Source organism: Rhinolophus hipposideros (genome assembly GCF_964194185.1).
Source record: "Rhinolophus hipposideros genome assembly, chromosome: 11".
Lineage (NCBI taxonomy): Eukaryota > Metazoa > Chordata > Mammalia > Chiroptera > Rhinolophidae > Rhinolophus > Rhinolophus hipposideros.
In genome coordinates this window covers 8,634,784-8,656,454 of record NC_138057.1, presented here as the reverse complement: position 1 = coordinate 8,656,454, position 21,671 = coordinate 8,634,784, and the positions used below count along the sequence as shown (strand labels likewise).

At 37.3% G+C, this 21,671-nt stretch overlaps 1 protein-coding gene across 6 annotated transcripts in view; it reads left to right on the top strand.

Moving 5' to 3' along the window:
- CDC14B (cell division cycle 14B) overlaps window positions 1-21,671 on the top strand; it is an 84,229-nt gene that overhangs the window by 42,861 nt on the left and 19,697 nt on the right. For all 6 annotated transcript variants that reach the window (XM_081067240.1, XM_081067243.1, XM_081067242.1 and 3 more), the window contains exons 5-11: window positions 3,098-3,174; window positions 8,721-8,787; window positions 11,269-11,331; window positions 13,381-13,468; window positions 13,769-13,999; window positions 20,914-21,052; window positions 21,200-21,359. In XM_081067240.1, the coding sequence (XP_080923366.1) occupies window positions 3,098-3,174; window positions 8,721-8,787; window positions 11,269-11,331; window positions 13,381-13,468; window positions 13,769-13,999; window positions 20,914-21,052; window positions 21,200-21,359 (825 nt within the window). The remainder of the gene's footprint in view (window positions 1-3,097; window positions 3,175-8,720; window positions 8,788-11,268; window positions 11,332-13,380; window positions 13,469-13,768; window positions 14,000-20,913; window positions 21,053-21,199; window positions 21,360-21,671) is intronic.

Sequence of the window (21,671 nt, the reverse complement as noted above, 5' to 3'; positions counted from 1 at the left end):
TTTATAGGATTCTTTTTAAGTAACAAATTCAGAATAATTTCTTTTGGAGAGGTCTTTTGACTAGGAAAGGTGAATGGGTGAGAATTAATAATTATAGATTGTTAGCAAGCATTTCTTTGATAGTTGTGTCTTAGCCCTTTGGGGCTACTGTAACAAAATACGAGTCTGGGAGACTTGTAAATAACAGAAATGTGTTTCTCACAGTTCTAAAGGGTGGGAATCTGAGATCTGGGTGACAGTAGGGCCTGGTGAGGGCTCTCACCTTGTGGAAGGGGCAAGGGAGCTCTCTGGAGCCTCTTTTATCAGTGCTCCATCTGATTTCTGAGTGCTCCACCCTTACCGTTGACCACCTCTCAGAGGCCCCATTTACTAATAACCATCACCTTTTGGAATTCAGGATTTCAACATATGAATGGGGGGGCATTCAGACCATTGTATAAATAGACTTATTTTGAATCTGTAAATTTCCTTTAGCTTATCTCATTAGATAATGAGATGTCTCATTATCTAATTATGTATTCACATACAGGCATTCCCAACTAGATTTTGTTCTGTTGTTATTTTTTACTTTTTTCCTTTCTCTTCTTCTTTCTTGTTTTTTATTTTTCTTTGGTTGTATTTGTCCCAACTGGATTTAAAAATGACATTTAAAAAAAATTTATCACTAGGAATTTAGGTTTTGTTTCCTCCCCCACCCCAAGGAAAAAAAGGTTACATTGTTCTTGTGATTTTTGAGTTGAACTTGAGTTCCAAGACTAACCCACCATTATTTAATGTATTAGAGACTATTTTTCTTTTGAAAGTTAGAAGGAAATAATACCATTGCAATTTTAGTAATTAATGAAACCAGAGAAGTTTGGGCTTGAACAGGAGGAGGAATTATCATTAATATGGTGCTTAAGGAAAAATTTATATAATTTGAGAAAAGTCTTATTAGAAATTTAGGGAAAATCTGAAAGAGGTCGCTGGATTTCATTTAACTAATTTACTTAAATTGTGTATATCTGCACATATACATGTACATATACACAAATGAATCAAACCCTATTCTCACCCTCATTGGCCCCAAGCTTTTCTTTTATTTGGTTTGGTTTTTCTTTGGTTTAAGGGATGGTTTTTTTGGAGGGGGTGTACTAGGAAGTCCTAAAATAGAATGAAGAATAGTGTTATCTAGTAAGTCTTAGAAGAGAAGTGAAACATGTTGGAGACTAGAAGAGAATGAGGAAATTTGGGGTGGGAGGAAAGGGCTAGATTTAAAAACACTCTTAATTTTTCATAAAAGAATTGCTATACTGTTTCTCCAAATAAATAGTAACAAAATAGAAAGTCAATTCATAGGTTGATACTTAAAAGGTTGTGTGTATTAAGTAATATATAGGCAAATATAATATGAGGAGTGAGGTTATAGATGACCTGGTGGTTAATTTGTGATAAATTGTCGTCTTATATGAGTCAGTAGTAGTGTACTCTAAAATTTGATACTAGATAACAAAGCATTCCTTTATTCTTGAAATTAATTGTTCTTTGTTAAATGCCTTTTTTGGTTTGTATGCAGCTGTAGACAAATAAATGGTATACAATTCTGTATAGTTAATTCTAGTTTTGTATTTTTAGAGTAAATGGGATGAAATCATACTGAGAAATAGGCTAGACATTGGGGGAAAAGTCCATTTATTAGTCTTAAAACAAAATTGGTAAAATGCCTTCTGGACTGCTTTAGGACATGTCCTTCTCTATATTTTTAAAGATCCTGCTAGATGTTGGATTTTTATAATTTCTCTTAATCCAATGATATATTTATATCAACTTTTATCAACTTTTAATCAATTATTTAAAAATTTCCTATTATAAATAGATTTAGATTCAGTGAATTAAACCGTGAATCAGAGTCCATATATAATGTATGAACCAGGGGTTACAAGGAAACTTAAGATACGGGTATTCACTTCAGAATGCTCAGCATTTGCTTGAAGGAAACAGCTCATATGTAATAAGAAATGGAGATAAAACATTTGTAACTTTTGCAATGACTTCTTTTTACTGCTCAAAATTTAAAGTGTATTATCCCAAAGTAAGCTTTAGCCTTGAGTCTAATTTTGGTAATGATACGTGTGCCACATTTAATGCTTGCGGCCTCCTCCCTGCCCCTCCATGCATGAATTGAAAGTGCCCTGCCCTGCAGGGAGATTCTAGTTAGAAAAAGTCTTGTGCCTTCAGATAGAATGAGGTTCAGAAAGTCCCAGGCAAACTTAATGGGAGTGGAATGACTCATTTACAAGGATGCCAGTGAAATGCTAGAACTCTCAAGTTTCTAGAACCGGTTACTTAGAAGGAGGAGGAGGAGAGAATGCGGTAAAATACTTCTGCAACACTAGAAATGAGAAGACAATGGAACAACATCTATAAACTATTGAGAGAAAAGGACTGTAGACCAAAAATTGTATGCATAGTCAAAAAATGTCAGGGCAGAAAACAACACATTTTTAGAAATGCAAGAAATACCAACTATGGACCTCAAATGCTAAAGAATCTACTTGCAGTATTCTACCAGATAAAAATTAAAGCATAACGTACTTCTGAAAATAAAGGAGAGCAAATGGAAATAAGAAACAAATGCAGTTTTATAGGAAACCTGTACAGTATTATAAGTAGTTCAAGCTAAATGGATGGAGTTAATCAAAATCGTTGTTCTGCTTTTGTGTCACTTTCCACCTCATCCCAATCCCATTCCATTCTCCAACCCCATGCCCTCCCACACTTGACTCTCATTTTAGTGGATTTTTAGGAAAAAGGTGTGGCAAAAGCATGTGCTCAGTCTAACATCTTGATTTAGAAAATCTGTTTTTAAATTACTATATATTTTCTACCACAAAAGGTTGTTGTGAAAAGTTGTTGGTCACAGATGTTATTGCAAGCAACACATTCGAGCTATGGCAGATTTAAACACAAAAGGAATTCACTGACAGGATGCTGGGTGACTCATAGGATCCTTGGGAAGGCTCAGTTGACTGGGTAGAAATCGTACAAAACTCCGCAGTGACAGCACTGTGTCTTCATTTAGAAGTAAATTGCCTTTTTCTTCTCTTTTGAAATGTAGGTTATATATTTGGGGAGAACTCCAGAAGAAGCATATAGAAAATTAATGTTTGGAGATACATCCTATATTCCTTTCAGGTAAATATAAGAATGATATGGTAGATTCGTTTAATCAGGCCCTTGCCAGAAATACCTACGCGTAGTTGTTTCTGAAAAAACAAGACCGGGTAAATAGTCATTTTAGGGTGGGTGCAAATATTACCCTTTATCTAGGTTACTCGGCAGTAATAGTATTGATATTTTGTTGTGGGGGGCTGTCGTGTGGATTGTAGCGTGTTTAGCAGTATCCCTGGATGCCAGTAACACCTTCATCCCCACAACAGTTGTCGAAACCAAAAATATCTCCAGACATTGTTATACGTCCCTGGTGGCGGTAGGGGTGGTGATGGAATCGCTCATACTTGAGAACCATTGTCCTAAATGGAACAATCAGGTGAGAATCCTGGACTTAACCATTACTCAAAACTACCGAGAAGTCTAGTTCTGAAGAGTGAAGAAATAAGTTTTCCCCATAGTCAGGAGTTAGTTTCTGGAGTAAAAACGAACTCTTTTTTCCCTAGGGACACAGCCAGCAGAGAATGGGTGAGGTTGCTAATGTAACATCACTACTAGAAAAACCAGATTCTCTGTCATAGAGGTGGTTGATAAGAAATTCTTTACATGAAGGGATGGCATCTCATTCTTCTCTCAAACTTACTATACGATCGTGTTGAAGATATTTTGAAAAAAAACCGTGTTTTTTTTTCTTTAAATCAAATTAAGTTCTAAAAGATTCTCTGCCAAAATACTTGATTTAGCTATATAATCTAAATACTTATATGGTGCTGAATGTGTAATAAATTTGTGAAATAATTTTACTTGTTGAGTGCTGTGTGGACAATTTCAAATATTGCATCATTCTTCCATCCAAAAATCAGTAGCTAGAGGGTCGTTGTATATACCTTGAATGCCTGATTTTGAAGGGATGGTTTTTCCTTCTTTGGGATAGGTCTTCCTATCCGTAGGCAGAATGTCCCCCTTAAATAACTTTGTAGGACTGTCCAGGGACTTAACACTATGACATAGAGATTTGTTAGGACAATCTGTAGAGCTCAGTTATATATTGCACTCCAGACTGTATATTAGTGATTTAGCAAATGAGAGAATTTCTTTGAAACCGGTATCACACCATTTCTTCCTAGTACATGGATCATCTCAAATATTCTGTTATTTCAGGTGGGTAGGAAGGGGTTTTTCCTAAACTGAAGAATGCTACATTTTCTCAACCTAAAATATAATGGCAACCATTATATTCCTTTAGCAGAAATGCTTGTGTTTGTGGTCCCTTAGTGACAGGCATGCTGATATACAGTGATAATTTTGTTCTACGGAACTTTTCAGTATATTGGTAATCCTTTATAGTGCTGCCATTCTTAAAGTTTATACCACAAGGTCCTGAAATATGAATAAACTCACGTTATTTTACCTAATTTAAGCGAAGATCTGTGAAACACTGCTGATGTAAAATAAAGTTTATGTTAATTTAAATACAGGGGCCAAAAATAGAATAAATGTTGCTTACTATTTGCTAAAACTGTGTTTAAAATTATTGAAGGAAGTTTGGCACTGAGAAGTGAAGTTAGTTACTGCTGGTCCCAGTAGTGGAAGTAATTCCCTAATAAACAGGGCATAGCTAGGTTTGTGAAATTTGAATCTCTTCAGTCCCAGGTGCCAGGTACTTGATTTATCTAAAGCATTGTTTCTCAAAGTGGGACCTGTGAAATGGGGCTAGACTGAGCTTTTTGTTACCAGCCTACGTACAGGGATTGAGAGTCAGATTTTGAGACTTTTATAGTAATTTATAAATACATAGACTATATTTATGTCTGTGGAATCAAATAATAGAAGGATTTGAGCTCATATTTTTTTCCTTCCATTTTTCTAGTAATTCATTTTTATTTACAAAAATAAGATAATTGCATATGTAGTAGTATAGTATTGTATTTTATATTTATTGTGTTTTACAAAAGCATCCACCTCTGACAGGTTTAAAATTCTGGTGCTTTACCACATTTTACACTGTTCTGTAGAACTTACTGATTAGAAAGTAGGCCAATCGGAATTAATAAAGTCTGATAATATTTTGAAAGAAATTGCATTGTAGACTTCTATCTTTGCCAGTTCAAGTGCATAGAGTAAATACAACTGCTAACAAAGTATTGTTAACAAGGGATTGTGCAAGAATAGCATTTATTTATTTATAGTTAATAACTTTTATGCTCCATAGCAATATTTAATTAGATTTAACTCAACTTAGATATTATTCTTTAACCACTGAGTTCACATATGTATATATACACGCATGGTTTCTTAATGAATTATATTAACTATTTCTCTGCCTGTCTAAATGAAAAATGGTATATAGTTCGGCATTTTCTATGGGTTTTTGTTATGAAGAGCATATAGTACTTTTATTCTTTTATATTACCTACACTACCCCTTTGCTGCTTAATTTTTTTTTTTTGTCTCTGCTCTTTTTTCTTGAGAGGTGATATTACTTAGCTGTTAATAGCTTAGCTATTGACTTCAGATAGATGGGAGTTTGACACTGGCTGTGCCACTGATCTCTGTGGTTCTTCACAAATGTGAGCCTTGGTCTCCTAGTCTGTCAGTGGGAATGATAGTTGTATCTGTCTAATGCTGTTATGAGGATTAAGTAATATCGTGCGTCTAAGACACTTGGTATAGTGCCTAGTCCTTAGCTAACATTTGTTGAACATTCTTTTTTTTTCTTTTTTAGATGTATATCTTACATACAATTAAAAATCCCACTAATCTTATTTGTATAACTCAGTAACACATGTATATATACTGGGCATTTACCACCCAGTTCAAGATACAGACGTTGCCAGCACCCCTGAAGATTCCTTGCACCCTTTCTAGTCAGTAACCTACCCCCAACCCCCCTAAGTAACCGCTACTATGACTTCTGCCACCATCAGTTAGTTTTTCTTGCCTTCGAACTTTATGTAAATGGATTCATACAGTATGCATTTTAGAGAGCTGGGATCTCTCTTGTTAGACACATACTATCTATGAGATTAACCATGTTGTGGTAGGTATCAATAATTCTTTTTTTTTAAATTGTTTTCGTAGCATTCCATTCTATGAATAGATCACAATTTATTTGCTCATTGTCGTTTTGATGAGTACTTGGGTTATTTGTAGTTTTGGGCTATTATGAATACAATCTCCTGTGAAAGCTGTTATTTTTAAAAACTGGTATTTGATATTGTTTTGCAGTTTCTAAGCAGTACTCCATTGATTCTCATCTGGTTTTCTAAGTTTGTTAAAGGATCATGGTGCCAAGCCCACCCCTTCCCCCAGAGGCTTATGTCCAGAGTCATAGATGCTACTCTTGGTTTCAAGAAGCCTGATGGCTTGGGTGGGAGAAAGGAAGTGTTAATGAAATAAACATGGAGGGATAAAGAGAGATTCTTGTTGTCTCTTCAGCTAGTGTGATGACTGAGGCAGAACTGTAGCCACGCTCAGATCAGAGCTTGTTGAATCATCACTGACTAGAGCAGGGCTTGCACACAGTAGGTTCTCAAAAAATATGCATTAAATAAATGTATCAAGTCGTCACAGATTGAGTCGACATGCCTTAACTTGATTAGAAAGGAATTATCAGTAGGTTAAGAAGATAATAATCGTAGCTAACTGAGGAGATACAGTTAAGAACATTGAGATGTAACTTGAGAGTTCACCCTATTTCCACTAATGCTTTTGGTTTAGACCAGGGGTGTCCAAACTTTTTTCAACGTTTTTTACCAAGGGCCATAGGCGGTAAAATACACAAACAGCCGGGCCACTCCCTCGAGGTGAGGTACGTATTGCCTCACCTGGTTTATTTAAGTAAACTAAATATATTTTTGGAATTTGCTGCAGGCCAATTAAAAATGGATTGCGGGCCACAGTTTGGACACCCCTGGTTTAGACTAAACTAATTCATTTTATTAACTTAGCTTCTCTTTCTAAAAACATTCCTTATGTCATCAAAACATTATTTCTACAAAACAAGTATTTGTGTTGATTCTGTAGTTCAGTGATTCTTAAACGGAACACATCCCGATCCCCTGGAGGACCTATTAGGACAAAACTTTCCTGGCCCCACCCCTAGAACTTCTGCTCTGCTGCTCTGCAGTGGAGCCTGAGAACTGGCCTTTCTATGAACAGTTTGGGTGATGCCCATGCTGCTGTCCCAGGTACCCCACTCTGAGAGCCACTGCTGCACGTCATCATGCTTTTCTCCTTCCTGAATATTGTCAATCAGCTCTTGGTAAAATAGAGACTGTTTCCAGCTTGCAGGAGAACAGCTTTTAAATTCAGAAACTTGTAGAAGAAAACAAGCTTGTAGTCAGGTCTTGTGTGCAGTCCTCAGAGGCCACCATACAGCGTGCCTCAGTAATTCTAACCAGTTCAGGGGAGAGCAAGACTATTTTAGCGAGACGGGTGCCCTTACTTTTCCTCATTGTTAGCTTAATGTTGCTATAATCGTCTGCATTCTTAAGGGTTGTTCTAGACTTAAGAATTTTAGATGGGCAGTTTAATTGTTCAGGTAAGTAGTGTTACCATGTGAAAACCCAACCAAGGCAAGCAGTGGATGGCTTCAGGTCCACCTAGGGATCAAATAGTTACCATTCAGGTAGGCACCGTTATTTGGTATGTGTAGAATGATCATAATTAAATTAATTTTTATTTTGCCTAATTCCAAGAATTTTTGCTTTGTAATGGCTCAAGATAGTCAAAAACGAGAAGCAGGTGGGAGTGGAGGAATGTCTTATTTTTCTGGACGAAATCTTAACTGATATTAAGAGGTGTAGTAAGATTATTGATAAGTGGTGCGGAGTTATCTGAAAACTAACTTAACGTTTCCCAAGAGTAGAGCGATTTCTACTAAAGGCAGTTGACACCTTAGTTCTTTTGGTTTTATTGGCACAGTTGTCCTTGAAGAATCAGAAAGAAGTTATCAGTTAAATTGTTAAAAATTGTAAAAGCACAATGAGAGTAGCAAAATGCTTTTTAGCTTGCACCTAGAATTTCAAATACTACCTTTTTTTCCTACTTGATGGAGATATACACAAAGACACATGTTTACACACACGTGTGTCACACACACACACACACACAGATATACGTATATACAGAATCAAAAAGCAGCCTTTCCTGGTAACAGTTTGATATGGTATTTTCCAGTATGAAGAGGAAATTCAAATGCCTTGCCTTTTTGGGGGCAGGGTCCATATTATTGATTAGTTGAACCAAAGAAGTAACTCTTGAAGCTCAGCCATCAAAGCCAGAAATCATCCAGCGAGATCATTTAAAATTTAGGAAGTGGTCATTATTGATCCACATTTATAAAACATTATATACTGGAGTAGGTAGAAACTGCAGTAAAATTTATAACAGTGACTTATCTTTTGTTTAAAAGCCAAACAGCAAGTACCTTCCTCCCCCTTCTTTTTTTGAGGCTTGATCTGAGTGTGTGTTTCATTGTAAATTCTAGTCAGCTTCGTCTTAAGCTAAGTGTCCTGCAGAAAATTAAATTAACTGAGCTATGTATTTCAATACTTTTGGGATTTCAGAGATGCTGCCTATGGGAGCTGCAGTTTCTACATTACACTTCTCGACTGTTTTCATGCAGTGAAGAAGGTAAGTGACTTGCAGGAAGTATGTGCCCACTGTTGTGTTGGAGAACTAAAGTACAAACATCTTCCAAGCTATGCGTGTGAGGGGTATCTCATTTTCCCACTAATACCAGAGTGATGCCAAACCACAAAACAGTTTATTCTGAATCCAAGTGCTTCTCTGCATGAGTTGGGGGAAAAGGCATTTGAGCAACAGGAGACAGAGTTGTGTAATTAGAACTGGTTTTGAGTGTGTTGTGATTTCAAGAGAAAAACAGAAAGAAAACATTACTGATTTCCAAGTTCTCTTTAGGTATTTTATGGGTCTGCTTCCCACCAATCCTATTTACAACAGACAAATTTTTAACACAGTAACTGTCAAACACAGTTTTTGTGTCTTCAAGCCATCAATTTCTAATTCAACAGAATTTGTATAGCCTATTAGTTTGTTACTCGGTTTTATATAAAACTAAGTATAAAACTAAAAAAGTAAGTAGGTCACTCCTGCTTTGTCAAAGCTGTTTTAAAATAATGCCTGTGTTTTGTAACGAGGGCTGCTTGCTGTCTTTGACTCCAGAGGCCACCTTTCCCATCACATTCCAGATGAACGGGTCCCCTGGAGTTAGGTGCTGCAGCAGACCGGGGTTATAACTCTCATTCCCTGGGGTATATTTCTTGGATGTCAGGGCTGCCCACACAAGAAACTAGAATTGTAAATCAGCAGCCCATGGGCCAATAAGCCTTCAACAACATCTCAGGTTTTTATGTTACTTCCATTTTCAGAGGTGAAAGGAACACAGGTTGGCTTGTATAATGAAACATGGTGGCTTTCTGCGAATTTTGACAGAAATTTTATGGATTAAAATGAGAGGACTAATTCATATACAGATTCAGAGATTAATTAGTATACTTTCTCCCTATATCAGGCATTGAGGTATGGAACTTAATTCCTTTGGGTTGGAGACCAGTGACTGATGTGTGGAGCTGACTAAGGTGGTCCCCACAGACTATGAGGCAGCTCCCTCAGGCCTCAGTTGGGGCAGGTAAAATGGACAGAGGAGGCCCTCAGGAGACGAGGGACAGTAGGTATAAATGATCCCTTTGGGTTGCGGTTCCAGTCCCTGTCAGATGGGCCCCACGAAACTGCTTATGTAGGCAGACATACCGTCCTGAGCCTAGGGCTTCCTTTTTTCTCCCACCACCTTTTAAAAATGAGCAGAAAAACTTTGAGGGCCTGGGACGTGGTGTACTATAACATTCTGTTATTTCTTGACTTCGGGTTTTGTTTTGTTTTTTATCAAATATTATATACAAAGTCTAATTAGCTGGAATTACAGGTCAAAGATTGCTCTTTTCACAGTATATTTAATTTTATTCAAGAGTGAACAGTTTCTGATTTTCAGTTTAAACATTTCTTATTTGTGACTGATTTAGAATATTGCATACCTGAAACATTTATAAATGTAATTGTCTTAATTTTACTGCGACTTCTAATAGGATCTCCATATGAATTTCAAAAGAGAATAGAAATTTCCTGTAAACTGCATTTTATTGTATCATTCTGTTAAGAACATCTCTAGTCCAAAAATCATGACATGTATTGAATATTTTGAATCAAGGAAACAAAATTCATCCTGGATTTGGTGTTGGAATTAGAATTTAAATGGGTGTATTTCATAAAATGAGGACGTTTTGTTGGTATTATAGGATTCATATTTTTCATTCATATTTCAGTACTTTAAAATTGAAAAATTTATTTACAGAGTCACCCCTTTTGAACCAAGATTACCTTGTTGATTAGGAATTCTAACTTAACATACTGTCTGGCTCAGAGAATACTTCTCAGAGGCCGCCAGCTCGTTCTTGTTTCCGAAAAGAGATCCTTTGCTTATTTCTCTTAGCATGCTCTGTCCACTGCAGCTCAAAGTCAGGCTACAGAAGAGAGCAGAAAATGTGTATTTTTTTCTTGTTGAAAGAAGAAGTTTTTTGTCCCTTAAAATTTTGGATTTTAGTGTTGATCTCGACTTTTTTTAGTAGAGGGAACATTCATCTCTTAATTCAAGACTGTTTAGAAGAATTTGAAAGTGGAGGTATTTATGAAGTGTAGGATTTGTTTGGGATAAACTGACATTTCTTTCCCCTTTATTATTTATTTCGGAACCATTGGGTTGTGCATTATATTTGAAGCCTGAGTGGTGTTGAGCTGATAAATTAGGTTTGCTTTGAAGACTTGATTATTTAGCTCTACACAGAAAGGATGATTGTGAAGGAAAATAAAATATCAAATCTCATTAAAATAAATACTGTTATAACTAATTTTCCAGATAATGGAAGAACTTTAGAAGACATATCCCACCTCCTTTGAAAACTATTCACTGGAACATAATCTAAATATAATAATGCTTTTGGGGGGGAGTACCTCCTGATTTTTGATGTTAGAAAATTGGATTGGAAATTGTTTACTTATTTGCACCTTTGTTCTTAAAAGCTTTCCTTTGGATTTTAGGCAATGCAGTATGGCTTCCTTAATTTCAACTCATTTAACGTTGACGAATATGAATACTATGAAGTAAGTTTTCAAGGATATTGTTTTGAACTCTTATTTATGTTTTGCTTACAGAAGTAATATTTTTGTTTTAAAAATATTGAATAATTTAGATGTGTATAGAGTTAAAAAAAAAAAGTCAAACCTTTATCATCTTACTGCAGTCCCAGTTCTTAGTGGGGGTTTCTGCATTGGATGCATCCTTCCAGAGTGATTGAGTGTGCTCCAGGCATTTTTCTTTAATGTTCCGTTTAAATTTCTTTAGTATTGATGACTTTCTTATTAAATGAGATAATGTTTGTAAAACCCTTAGCATAGCATAGGATCTGATGAGATGCCTAAATAGTCATGATACATCTAATTACCTATGGAAATTATGTTTTTGTTTTTTAAAGATTTTATTGGGGAAGGGGAACAGGACTTTATTGGGGAACAGTGTGCACTTCCAGGCCTTTCTTCCAAGTCAAGTTGTCGCCCTTTCAGTCCTAGCTGTGGAGGGCGCAGCTCAGCTGCAGGTCCACTTGCTGTTGCTAGTTGCCGTTGCTAGTTGCAGGGGGCACAGCCCACCATCCCTTGCGGGAGTTGAGGAATTGAACTGGCAACTTTGTGGTTGAGAGCCCACTGGCCCATCTGGGAATCGAACCGGCAGCCTTCGGAGTTAGGAGCATGGAGCTCCAACTGCCTGAGCCACCGGGCCGGCCCGGAAATTATGTTTTTATCATAACGTTTGTATGAAGTCAGGACCTTTCTGGTTGCAGATTACAGAAAGTAAACAAATATGACTTAAATAAAAATTGGAAAATTTATTGATTCACCTAGTAAGTAAAAAGGCCAGGAGCAAGTGTACCTTCATGCATGACCAAATTCAGGTACTCAGACACTTAACCAAATTTGGGCTGAAGCTGGCTTTGTCCACGGGCCAATCCTCAGTAGATAAAGATGGCCACCAGCAGCTATGATTCACCTGTTTGACAAACTAACCAGAAAAGTATTCATGGCTCCAGCTGAAGACTCATGAAGTCTTCTTATTGGCCTGGCTTAGATCATGTCCTTAGCCCTCAATCAGGCTGATTCCTGGTGAGGGTGGGAGTTGGGTGGGTGTAGAGGACTGGCCCTCCTAGTTGCTGGATGCTGGGGTCAACTCTCAAGCCACACAGACCAAAAAAGAAAGAAGAGAGTCCAGGCAGGCAAAACTGCAGATGTCCTCGATGCTTTTTCACGCAGTGTATTTTTTTTTTAAAGACAAATGAATTTGATTCTACCATTTATTCCTTCCTCCAAATGGATAATGAGTAGGATGCTTATACTAGAGGTCTTTTTCGGCCAAGAATGTTTGTGGAATCTTTTCCTTTTATCCTACTGTAGTTATCTTGAGCAGACATTCTCACTAATAATGGTGCGGTAAGTCTTTGTGTAACCATACCTATTGTTAAATTTGAATTTAGAATAATTGTTATGGTAACTCAACCCAAAGGACTTAATACCAGGAGGTAAAGTATTTTAACTTTCAGTTTATATATGTGTTTTTTTTTCCTAGAGATATACTGTGATCTCAGTATACTTATAATTTCAATTTTCCTGGTGGTTTAGTGAAAATTTTTCATTACTATCTTATTAAATAGCTAGCAAAATGATGGGAAGATGTCTCTCTACAAATAAAAAGTAGATATTGAGAAGCCAGGAGCCTAAATAGATAGTTTTTCTCCTTTGTTCAGTGAGTCAAGATTGTTCATATTGGAATTTACTCATATTGAGAATTTACTTGGATAAAATAACCAAAGTTCTTAGGTATATTTTGGATAGCAGTAATCAGCTCTATTTTTCAAAGTCTGGATATCCTAGCAAAGAAATGCTGTTAATAGAAAATGATTAGTACTGGGAGAAGATAACTAACTATTCCCCGGGAATACTCATAGCAGGCTAAATTTTAGTTTCCTGTCTCATGGTCATTTATAAATAACTTTTGTGATAGAGCAAATGGATTTGAAGTTCTGCAGACACTCAGTATTGAAAAAAGGGGCGTGGAGGGGAGATTAAGTCTAAAAATGAATTGTGCTATTCTTCCTATTGCAGAAAGCAGAAAATGGAGATTTAAATTGGATAATACCAGATCAATTTATTGCCTTCTGTGGACCTCATTCAAGAACCAGACTTGAAAGTGGTATGCAAAAATATGGGACAAGTATAGTTTTGCTATTAAAAGTATCCATCCTTTTTTTTCTTTTGAAACAGGCCCAAGAGTTTTAAACTAATAAGCTTGATGGTCTTAATTATTTAAGTGTATTCAATCATTTTAGCACATAGTTTTGCCTGGATTTTAGCTTTTTAAATTTTTTTACAGTTGTAATCAAATTGGTATTCAATCCCTAGACTAGACACTGTTTCGACACAATTACAGATAAAATTGTTATCTATTATTTTCTTTCTGCATTGTATAACATCTGTTAATTTCTTTATGTAGGTTACCACCAACATTCTCCTGAGGCTTATATTTCCTATTTTAAGAATCACAACGTTACTACCATTATCCGTCTGAATAAAAGGATGTATAATGCCAAACACTTTACAAATGCTGGTTTCGATCACTATGATCTTTTCTTTGCGGATGGCAGCACACCTACTGATGCCATCGTCAAAGAATTTCTGGATATTTGTGAAAATGCCGAGGGTGCCATTGCAGTACATTGTAAAGGTATGTTTCTAGGGTTGGTTAAAGCATGGTGGACATGTATATGTGTGAGTGTATATGTATATATGTGTAGAAACACCATACTCATTTACATTATATGCCAGGACACATAAAGCTACCTTTGTTTTTAAAGAATGCTCTTTTTCTTTTGTAAGTTGCTTTTAAAATCACTTTTTTGAGATGTGATTGACATTAAAAAGCTGTACCTATAAAGAATGCTTTTCAAACCGTCATTTCATATGAAAAGTATAGTAAATTAAATTGTTCTCATAGGTAACTCTACAAAGGTTTATTACATTTAATGCATTCATTTATTCATCAATTATTCAGTGCCTACTGTTTGGTAGGTTCTAGGTTCTAGGTTCTGTCAATGAGCAGAGCAAACTCCAAGTGCTTGTCTTTTGGAGTTTGTATTTTAACAAATTACTGTGTTCTTAACTGCTAGAATAATGCTTGGCATTTAATAAATATTTATTGAATGAATTAATGACTGTAATAATACATTACTTGATGAGTGTACTAGAGTTTATTTGACTTTTCTCCTCTTGTTAGATAGTTGATTCAGAAGAGAAGGAATATATTTTTGTTAAGAAATATCCAACGTTGAAAAAAGAAACCTAGCAAATCTAGGGAATAGCCAAAATCTAATGTTCAGAATTACCACATTATACGATTCAAATGTCCAGCTTTCACCAAAAAGTCACAAGGCATAGAAAGAAACAGGAAAGTATAACTCATTCAAAGGAGGGGAAAAAAAAGAATCAACAGAAACTATCCCTGAGAAAGACCAGATTGTGGATTTACTAGGCTAAGATGTTAAAACAGGTGTCTTAAAGGTACTCAGAGAGCTACAAGAAATGGACAAAGTCAAGAAAACATATGAACAAAATGGAAATATCAATGAAGAGATAGAAAATAAAAAGGAATCAAAAAGTGATTTTGGAACTGAAATGTACGGTAACTGAAATGAAACATTTACTGGTGAGATTCATAAGCAGGCAGAAAAAAGAATCAGCAAACTTGAAGACAGGACAATTGAAATGATCAAGTCTGAAGAATTGAAAAAGAAAAGATTGAAACAAAAAAAGGGACCTCTGCGATATCATAAAGTGGGCCAGTCTATAGATGGTGCGAGTCTCAAAGGGCAAAGGGAGAGAAAGGAGCTGAAAGATTATTTGAAGAAATAATTGCTGAAAGCTTCTCAAATTTCAGGAAAGGCATAAATGTAAATATCGGAGAAAACTCGGTGAACTCCACGCAGGATAAACTCAGAGATGCACACCAAGATGCATTATAATCAGTCATCTAAAGTCAGAGACAAAGAGAATCTTGAAAGCAACAAGAGAATCAACTTATCACCTACAAGGGATCCCATTAACATTGTCAGCAGATTTCTCATCAGAAACCTTGGAGGCCGGAAGGCAGTGTGGATTGATATAGTCAAAGTGCTGAAGGAAAAAAACTGTCACACACAAATCCTACATCTGGCTAAACTTTCCCTCAAAAATGAGGGAGAAATGAAGACATTAATCGATAACTAAAAGCTGCGAGAGTTTGCTGCTACCACTGAGCCTGCCCTGCAAGAAAGGTTGAAGGAAAGAACACTAGACAGTCACTCAAAGCCATATGAAGAAATACAGATCTCTGGTAAAAGTAAATACGTCTGACAGTTATAAAGGCTAATATTATTGTATCTTAAGTTGTAAACTTTCTAATCAAAAGACAAGATTGAAAGAATGACTTAAAAATAATCAACTATGTGCTAACTAAAATAGACTCAGTTTAGATCCAAAAACACAAATAGGTTGAAAGTGAAAGGATGGGAAAACATATTTCATGTAAATAGTAACCAAAAGAGAGCAGCGGTGATTATATTAACATCAGACAAAATAGACTTTAATTTAAAAAGATTTGAGACGAAAAAGGACATTATATATTAATAAAAATTTCAATACAGCAAGAAACTATAACAATTATAAACATTTTACATGTCTAATAACAGATCTTCATAATATATGAAAGAAAAATAGTAAAAATTAGTAATAAATAGTAATGGTTGCATAACAATGTGAGGTTTTTTAATGCCACTGAATTGTACACTTAGAAGTGGTTAAAATGATCTCCAGAAACTGGCCCTAAAGAAACATAGGTCTTTGAGTCTCCTGACAAAGAATTTAAAATGGCTGTCGTAAAAATGCTCAGTGAGCTATAAGAAAACATAGAGAAGGAAATGAAACCAGGAAAATTATGCATGAACAAAAATGGTTAAAATGGAAATTTTTGTTTTGTATATTTTACTGCAATTTAAAATAACGAATAATTAAAATCCAACGTTGGTTATTTCATTTCTTAAAAAAATGACAAGCACTTGAGGTTATTCTCAATAACCTGAAGTGTTCATTCAGGGAGGTGTTACATATTTGGCAATAGCTGAAGACATTTTTTGTTTTTCACAACTTGGGGGGAGAGGTGCATCTGGAGGCCAGGCGTGCTCCCTAGCACCCTAAAGTGCCCAGGACACAAGGCTACAGTAATCAAAACAACATGGTACTGGCATAAAAATAGATACATAGATCAATGGAACAGAATAGAGAGTCCAGACATAAATCCATGCCTATATGCCCATCTAATCTACGACAATGGAAGCAAGAATGTACGATGGGGTAAAGATAGTCTGTTCAATAAGTGGTGTTGGGAAACCTGGACGGACACATGCAAGAAAATGAAGCTGGACCACCTCCTTACACCATATACAAAAACAAATTCAAAATGGCTTAAAGACTTAAATGTAAGATCTGAAACCATAAAATATCTAGAAGAAAATATAGGAAGAAACTTCATGGACATTACCCGGAGTAAGATTTTCACTGATATATCCCCTCGCGCGAGCGAAGTAAGAGAAAAAATAAACATGTGGGATTACATCAAACTAAAAAGTTTTTTCACAGCAAAGGAAACCATCAATAAAACAAAAAGGGATCCTACTGTATGGGAAAAGATATTTGCCAATGATATATCTGATAAGGGATTAATATCACAAATCTATAAAAAACTTACTCAACTCAACTCCAAAAAAACAAACAACCCAATTAAAAAATGGGCAGAGGACTTGGGGAGACATTTCTCTAAGAAGGACATACAGAAGGCAAGAAGACATATGAAGAAATGCTCAACCTCACTAACCATCAGAGAAATGCAAATAAAAACCACAATGAGATACCACCTCACTCCAGTCAAAATGGCTATTATCAATAAATCAACAAACAACAAATGCTGGCGCGGATGTGGAGAAAAGGGAACGCTAGTGCACTGTTGGTGGGACTGCAGATTAGTGCAGCCACTATGGAAAACAGTATGGAGGTATCTCAGGAATCTGAAAATGGAACTACCCTATGATCCAGTAATTCCACTCCTAGGCATCTACCCGGAGAAATCCAAAACTCCAATTCAAAAATCTGTATGCACTCCTATGTTTATTGCAGCACTTTACACAATAGCCAAGATATGGAAACAACCAAAATGCCCATCGGTAGATGACTGGATTAAGAAGCTGTGGTACATTTATACAATGGAGTATTACGCAGCCATAAAGAAGAAAGAAATCTTATCATTTGCAGCAACATGGATGGATCTAGAGAACATTATGTTAAGTGAAATAAGTCAGAAAGAGAAAGACAAGTACCATATGATCTCACTTATATATGGAATCTAAAGAAAAGACTATGTGAATGAACTAATCAGAGTCAGTTTTGGGGACGCAGAGAAAAAACCGAGAGTGGTTAGATGGGTGTGTGGGAGGGGGTTGGGGATAAGGGGAAAGGTAAAGGGATTTGGAAGCAGCTGGTAACCACAAGATGGCCTCAGGGTTTTTCTTTTGAAAATTAATTTGGGGAAGGTATTCTATAATGTTGTAAAGATTTTGTTGGGTATCCGATGGACATGCGTCCTATTTGGGAGACCACCTCAGGGATACTGTGGATACCTGATCATGGCATTGTACATCAGAAGCTAAACATTAATGAATGCCAACTATAATTTTATATATATAATGTGATGGTTCAGTGTGAGGTCGGAGGGATAGTGGATGGGGGGAGGGGGGTTCACAGTATGAGGGATATAAATGATGAACGTCTAAGTATTACCTTGTTTTGTACACCTGAAACTAATAAATAAATTAATTAATAAAAAAAATAAAAAATAAAAAAAAAAAAAAAATAAAGTGCCCAGGACAGCACCCACAGCAAAGAATTGTCCTGCTCCAAATGTCAGTAGTGCTGAGGTTGAAAAACCCTGAAGTTGGCGGATAACCAGTTAAAACTTTAAGGGGATTTGATATGATTAGTTCTTTGTTTTGGGAAGAAAACTGATGTCAGTGTGAAGATGGGATTATCAAGTGAAAAGTGAGATTCCTTAGGAAGTGTACCTAACAGTACCATAAACTGTGTCGTTTAAACAATAGAAATTTGTTTTCTCACCGTTTTGGAGGCCAGAGATCCAAAGTCGGGTGGCTGGCGGATTGGTGTCTGGTGGGGCCTCTTCCGGGCTTGCAGACAGCCGCCTCGTCCTGGTCTTCTGTGTACACTCAGTTCTGGTGTCTCTTCTTCTTCTTGTGAGAACACTAGTCCTGTTGGATTAAGTGAACCCCCCCACCCCCCACCTCATTTAGCCTTAGTTTACTCCATAAAGTCCTTTTACCAGAGATTGTCATGTTGGGAGATAACACTTCAACATACGGAATTTGTTGGGGGTTGGGAGGTGGGGAGGTGGGCATAATTCAGTCAGTAACATCCCGCTCCCTGGCTGCCCAGTATTCATGTCCGCACATGTAAAATACATTCACCCCATCCCAACAGCCCCCAAAGTCTTAACCCATTGCAGCATTAGTTCCAAGTCCAAAGTGTCATTTAAATCAGATGTGGGTGACACTTCATCATGAGGCAAAATTTCTCTCCAACTGTGAACCTGTGAAAGCAGACAAGTTATTTGGTTCCAAAATACAGTAGTGGGACAGGCATAGGATAGACATTCCATCTTAAGTAGCAGCAATTGGAAATAAGAGACGGGTGACAGGTCCTAAGCAAGTCCAAAACCTACCAAGGCAAATGCCATTAGATCTCCAGGCTCGAGAATCATGTCCTTTGGTTCCATTGTCTGTTCTGCGGACCCACTGGGGAGGCAGTCCCATCTCTTTGGCCCCAGGTGACAGCCCTGCCCCTGAGGTCATGGACCGTGGTGGCCTGGTCCACTGAAGCCACGGAGGCAGCCCCCTCCTCTGAAACCTAGTAGTAGACAGCCCTGCCTCGTGGGCCAGTGGTGGTGGTGGTAGTAGCAGCGGCGGCAGCCTTCCGATCTCTGCATTGCCCTCAAGGTCATGCTTCCCACTTCTTGAAGGATGAGACATGTTTGCAGCCAGTTACCTTGGTTGTTCAGTCCTGTAGTCCAGAAACCTGAAAGCCTGCCTTTTTCTCATTCTGTGGCTGTCCCCTTTTAGTCTAAATGGACTGTTTCTGCTGATGTGATCCCATTACAATTTCTGGCTTCTGTGAATTAAATCTGTGGGTAGTATTTTCATGAAATTGCTTGTCCAGCCACACCCTTGGTTGTCTTCAGAACATGCTTTCTCACGTTTTTGCAATATGGAGAGGCCTAGAAATTTCCAAATGTTTAGTTTCTAGTTCCTTTTTGGTTAAAAATTCCTTCTTCAATTCATCTCTTTCCTCTGATAGTTTACTGTAATTAAGAAGGAGAAATGAGGCTGCACTTTCAACATTATGCTTACAGATCTCCTTTGCTGAATATCCATGGTTGTCACCCACAAGTTTTGCTTTCCACAAATCTTGAGAGCACATTCAGCCAGGGTATTTTTTTTGCCACTTTCTAAGAAGGATTGCCTTTCTTCCAGTTTCCAATAACATGTTCCTCGTTTCCATCTACATCTGCGCCAGAATCAGTGTTAATGTCCACATTCCTGCCAACGTAAGCTTTAAAACTCTTGCAGCCTTCAAAAATTCCAGTTCCAAAGCCACTTGCGCATTTTTACGAATTGTTCCAGTAGCATGCCATTTCACGGTGCCAAAATCTGTATTAGTAAGGGTTTTCTAGGGAACCGGAACCAATAGGATATGTTTTATATATAGCAGGAGATTTATAAGGAATTGGCTCACAGATGTGAAGGCTGATGAGTACAGAATCGTCAGTGTGGGCTGACCGGCTGGAGACCCAGAAGAGCCAGTGGTACCACTGAAGCCCGAAGGCAGTCTGCTGGAGAATTCCCTCCAGCTTGCGGCAGCCAGTCTTTCTGTTCTGTTCAGACCTTCAACTTACTGAGCGAGGCCCACTCACATCATTGGAGGGTAATCCTCTTATCCAAAAGTCCACCAATGTCACCCAAATACACCTGCCAGGTCGACACATAAAATTAACCACCACAGGAAATAATGATAGTAGTCTAGATGAGAGTAAAGGAGGATAGCAAGAATAGAGTTAAAAAAAAAACATGTGGAAATGGGTATAAAAGGGGAGTAGAAAAAACTGTTGGATGAGGGAGAACAATTTGCAAAATTTTAAGTCTGTGGTTTTGGTAACATAATTGTACCATTAACAGAAAACCCAGAATAGAAAGCACTGCACTTGCTGAGAATCAGGGCTTGGAAAGTGATTTTTAATCTTGGCTATACATAGAATAATCTGGGGGATTTTAGAAATCTGTGTCTCCGGCCAGCATCACACACCAATTAAATCAGAATTCTGGAGGTGAGACAGTATTTTTTAAAATTCTGCAGATGAGTGCAGTATGTATTCGAACTTGAGAACCTGTTGAGGGGAGCCGAATCATGGCAAGCCTTTTTAAAAAATTGTACCCACCCAAGAGAATTCTGGAGTACATGAGACCAGGTCTCATTGGTTTCTTTTCCCAGCTGGCCTTGGACGAACGGGTACTCTGATAGCCTGCTACATTATGAAGCATTACAGGATGGCAGCAGCTGAGACCATTGCTTGGATCAGAATCTGTAGACCTGGCTCAGTGATTGGGCCTCAGCAACAATTCCTGGTGATGTAAGTAGATGGACAGCTTTTATAATTCCTCAGGGGACACTTGGGTCTGGAAAATGATTCGAAGTAGAATTTTTCTTAGTCTCCAGTAACAATAGATAGTATCTTTCTGGCAAGGTGTATTTTGATGTTATTTGAATGCTCTAACAGGAAACAGGCAAGCCTCTGGTTGGAAGGTGACTATTTTCGTCAAAAGTTACGGGGTCAGGAGAATGGAAAACACAGAGCAGCTGTCTCAAAACTCCTCTTGGCTGTTGATGACATTTCAATCAATGGGGTCGAGAATAAAGACAAGCAAGAACCTGAACTGGTAATCGAGCCATCTTCATCACGCTGTTGTTACTGCTTTAAATGCAGCTGAGAACCTCTTAGGGCATGGAGAAAATTGTAGATAAAAGTAATAAAACACATTTTGAGGGATTATTGTCACACATTTTTTTATACTTACAGCCCTCTCTAGGAACCTTTTACTTGAAATAGTTAAAACAAAGTTATTGTCCATAAAACTGAAGGTTTTTTTTTACTCATTAGGCACTGGAGTAAGAAAGAGGTATGTGAAGTAACATGGTAGTGGACCTAGTGTCACACGTCCCACCCCCACCTGCCCATTTCATGACAGCTG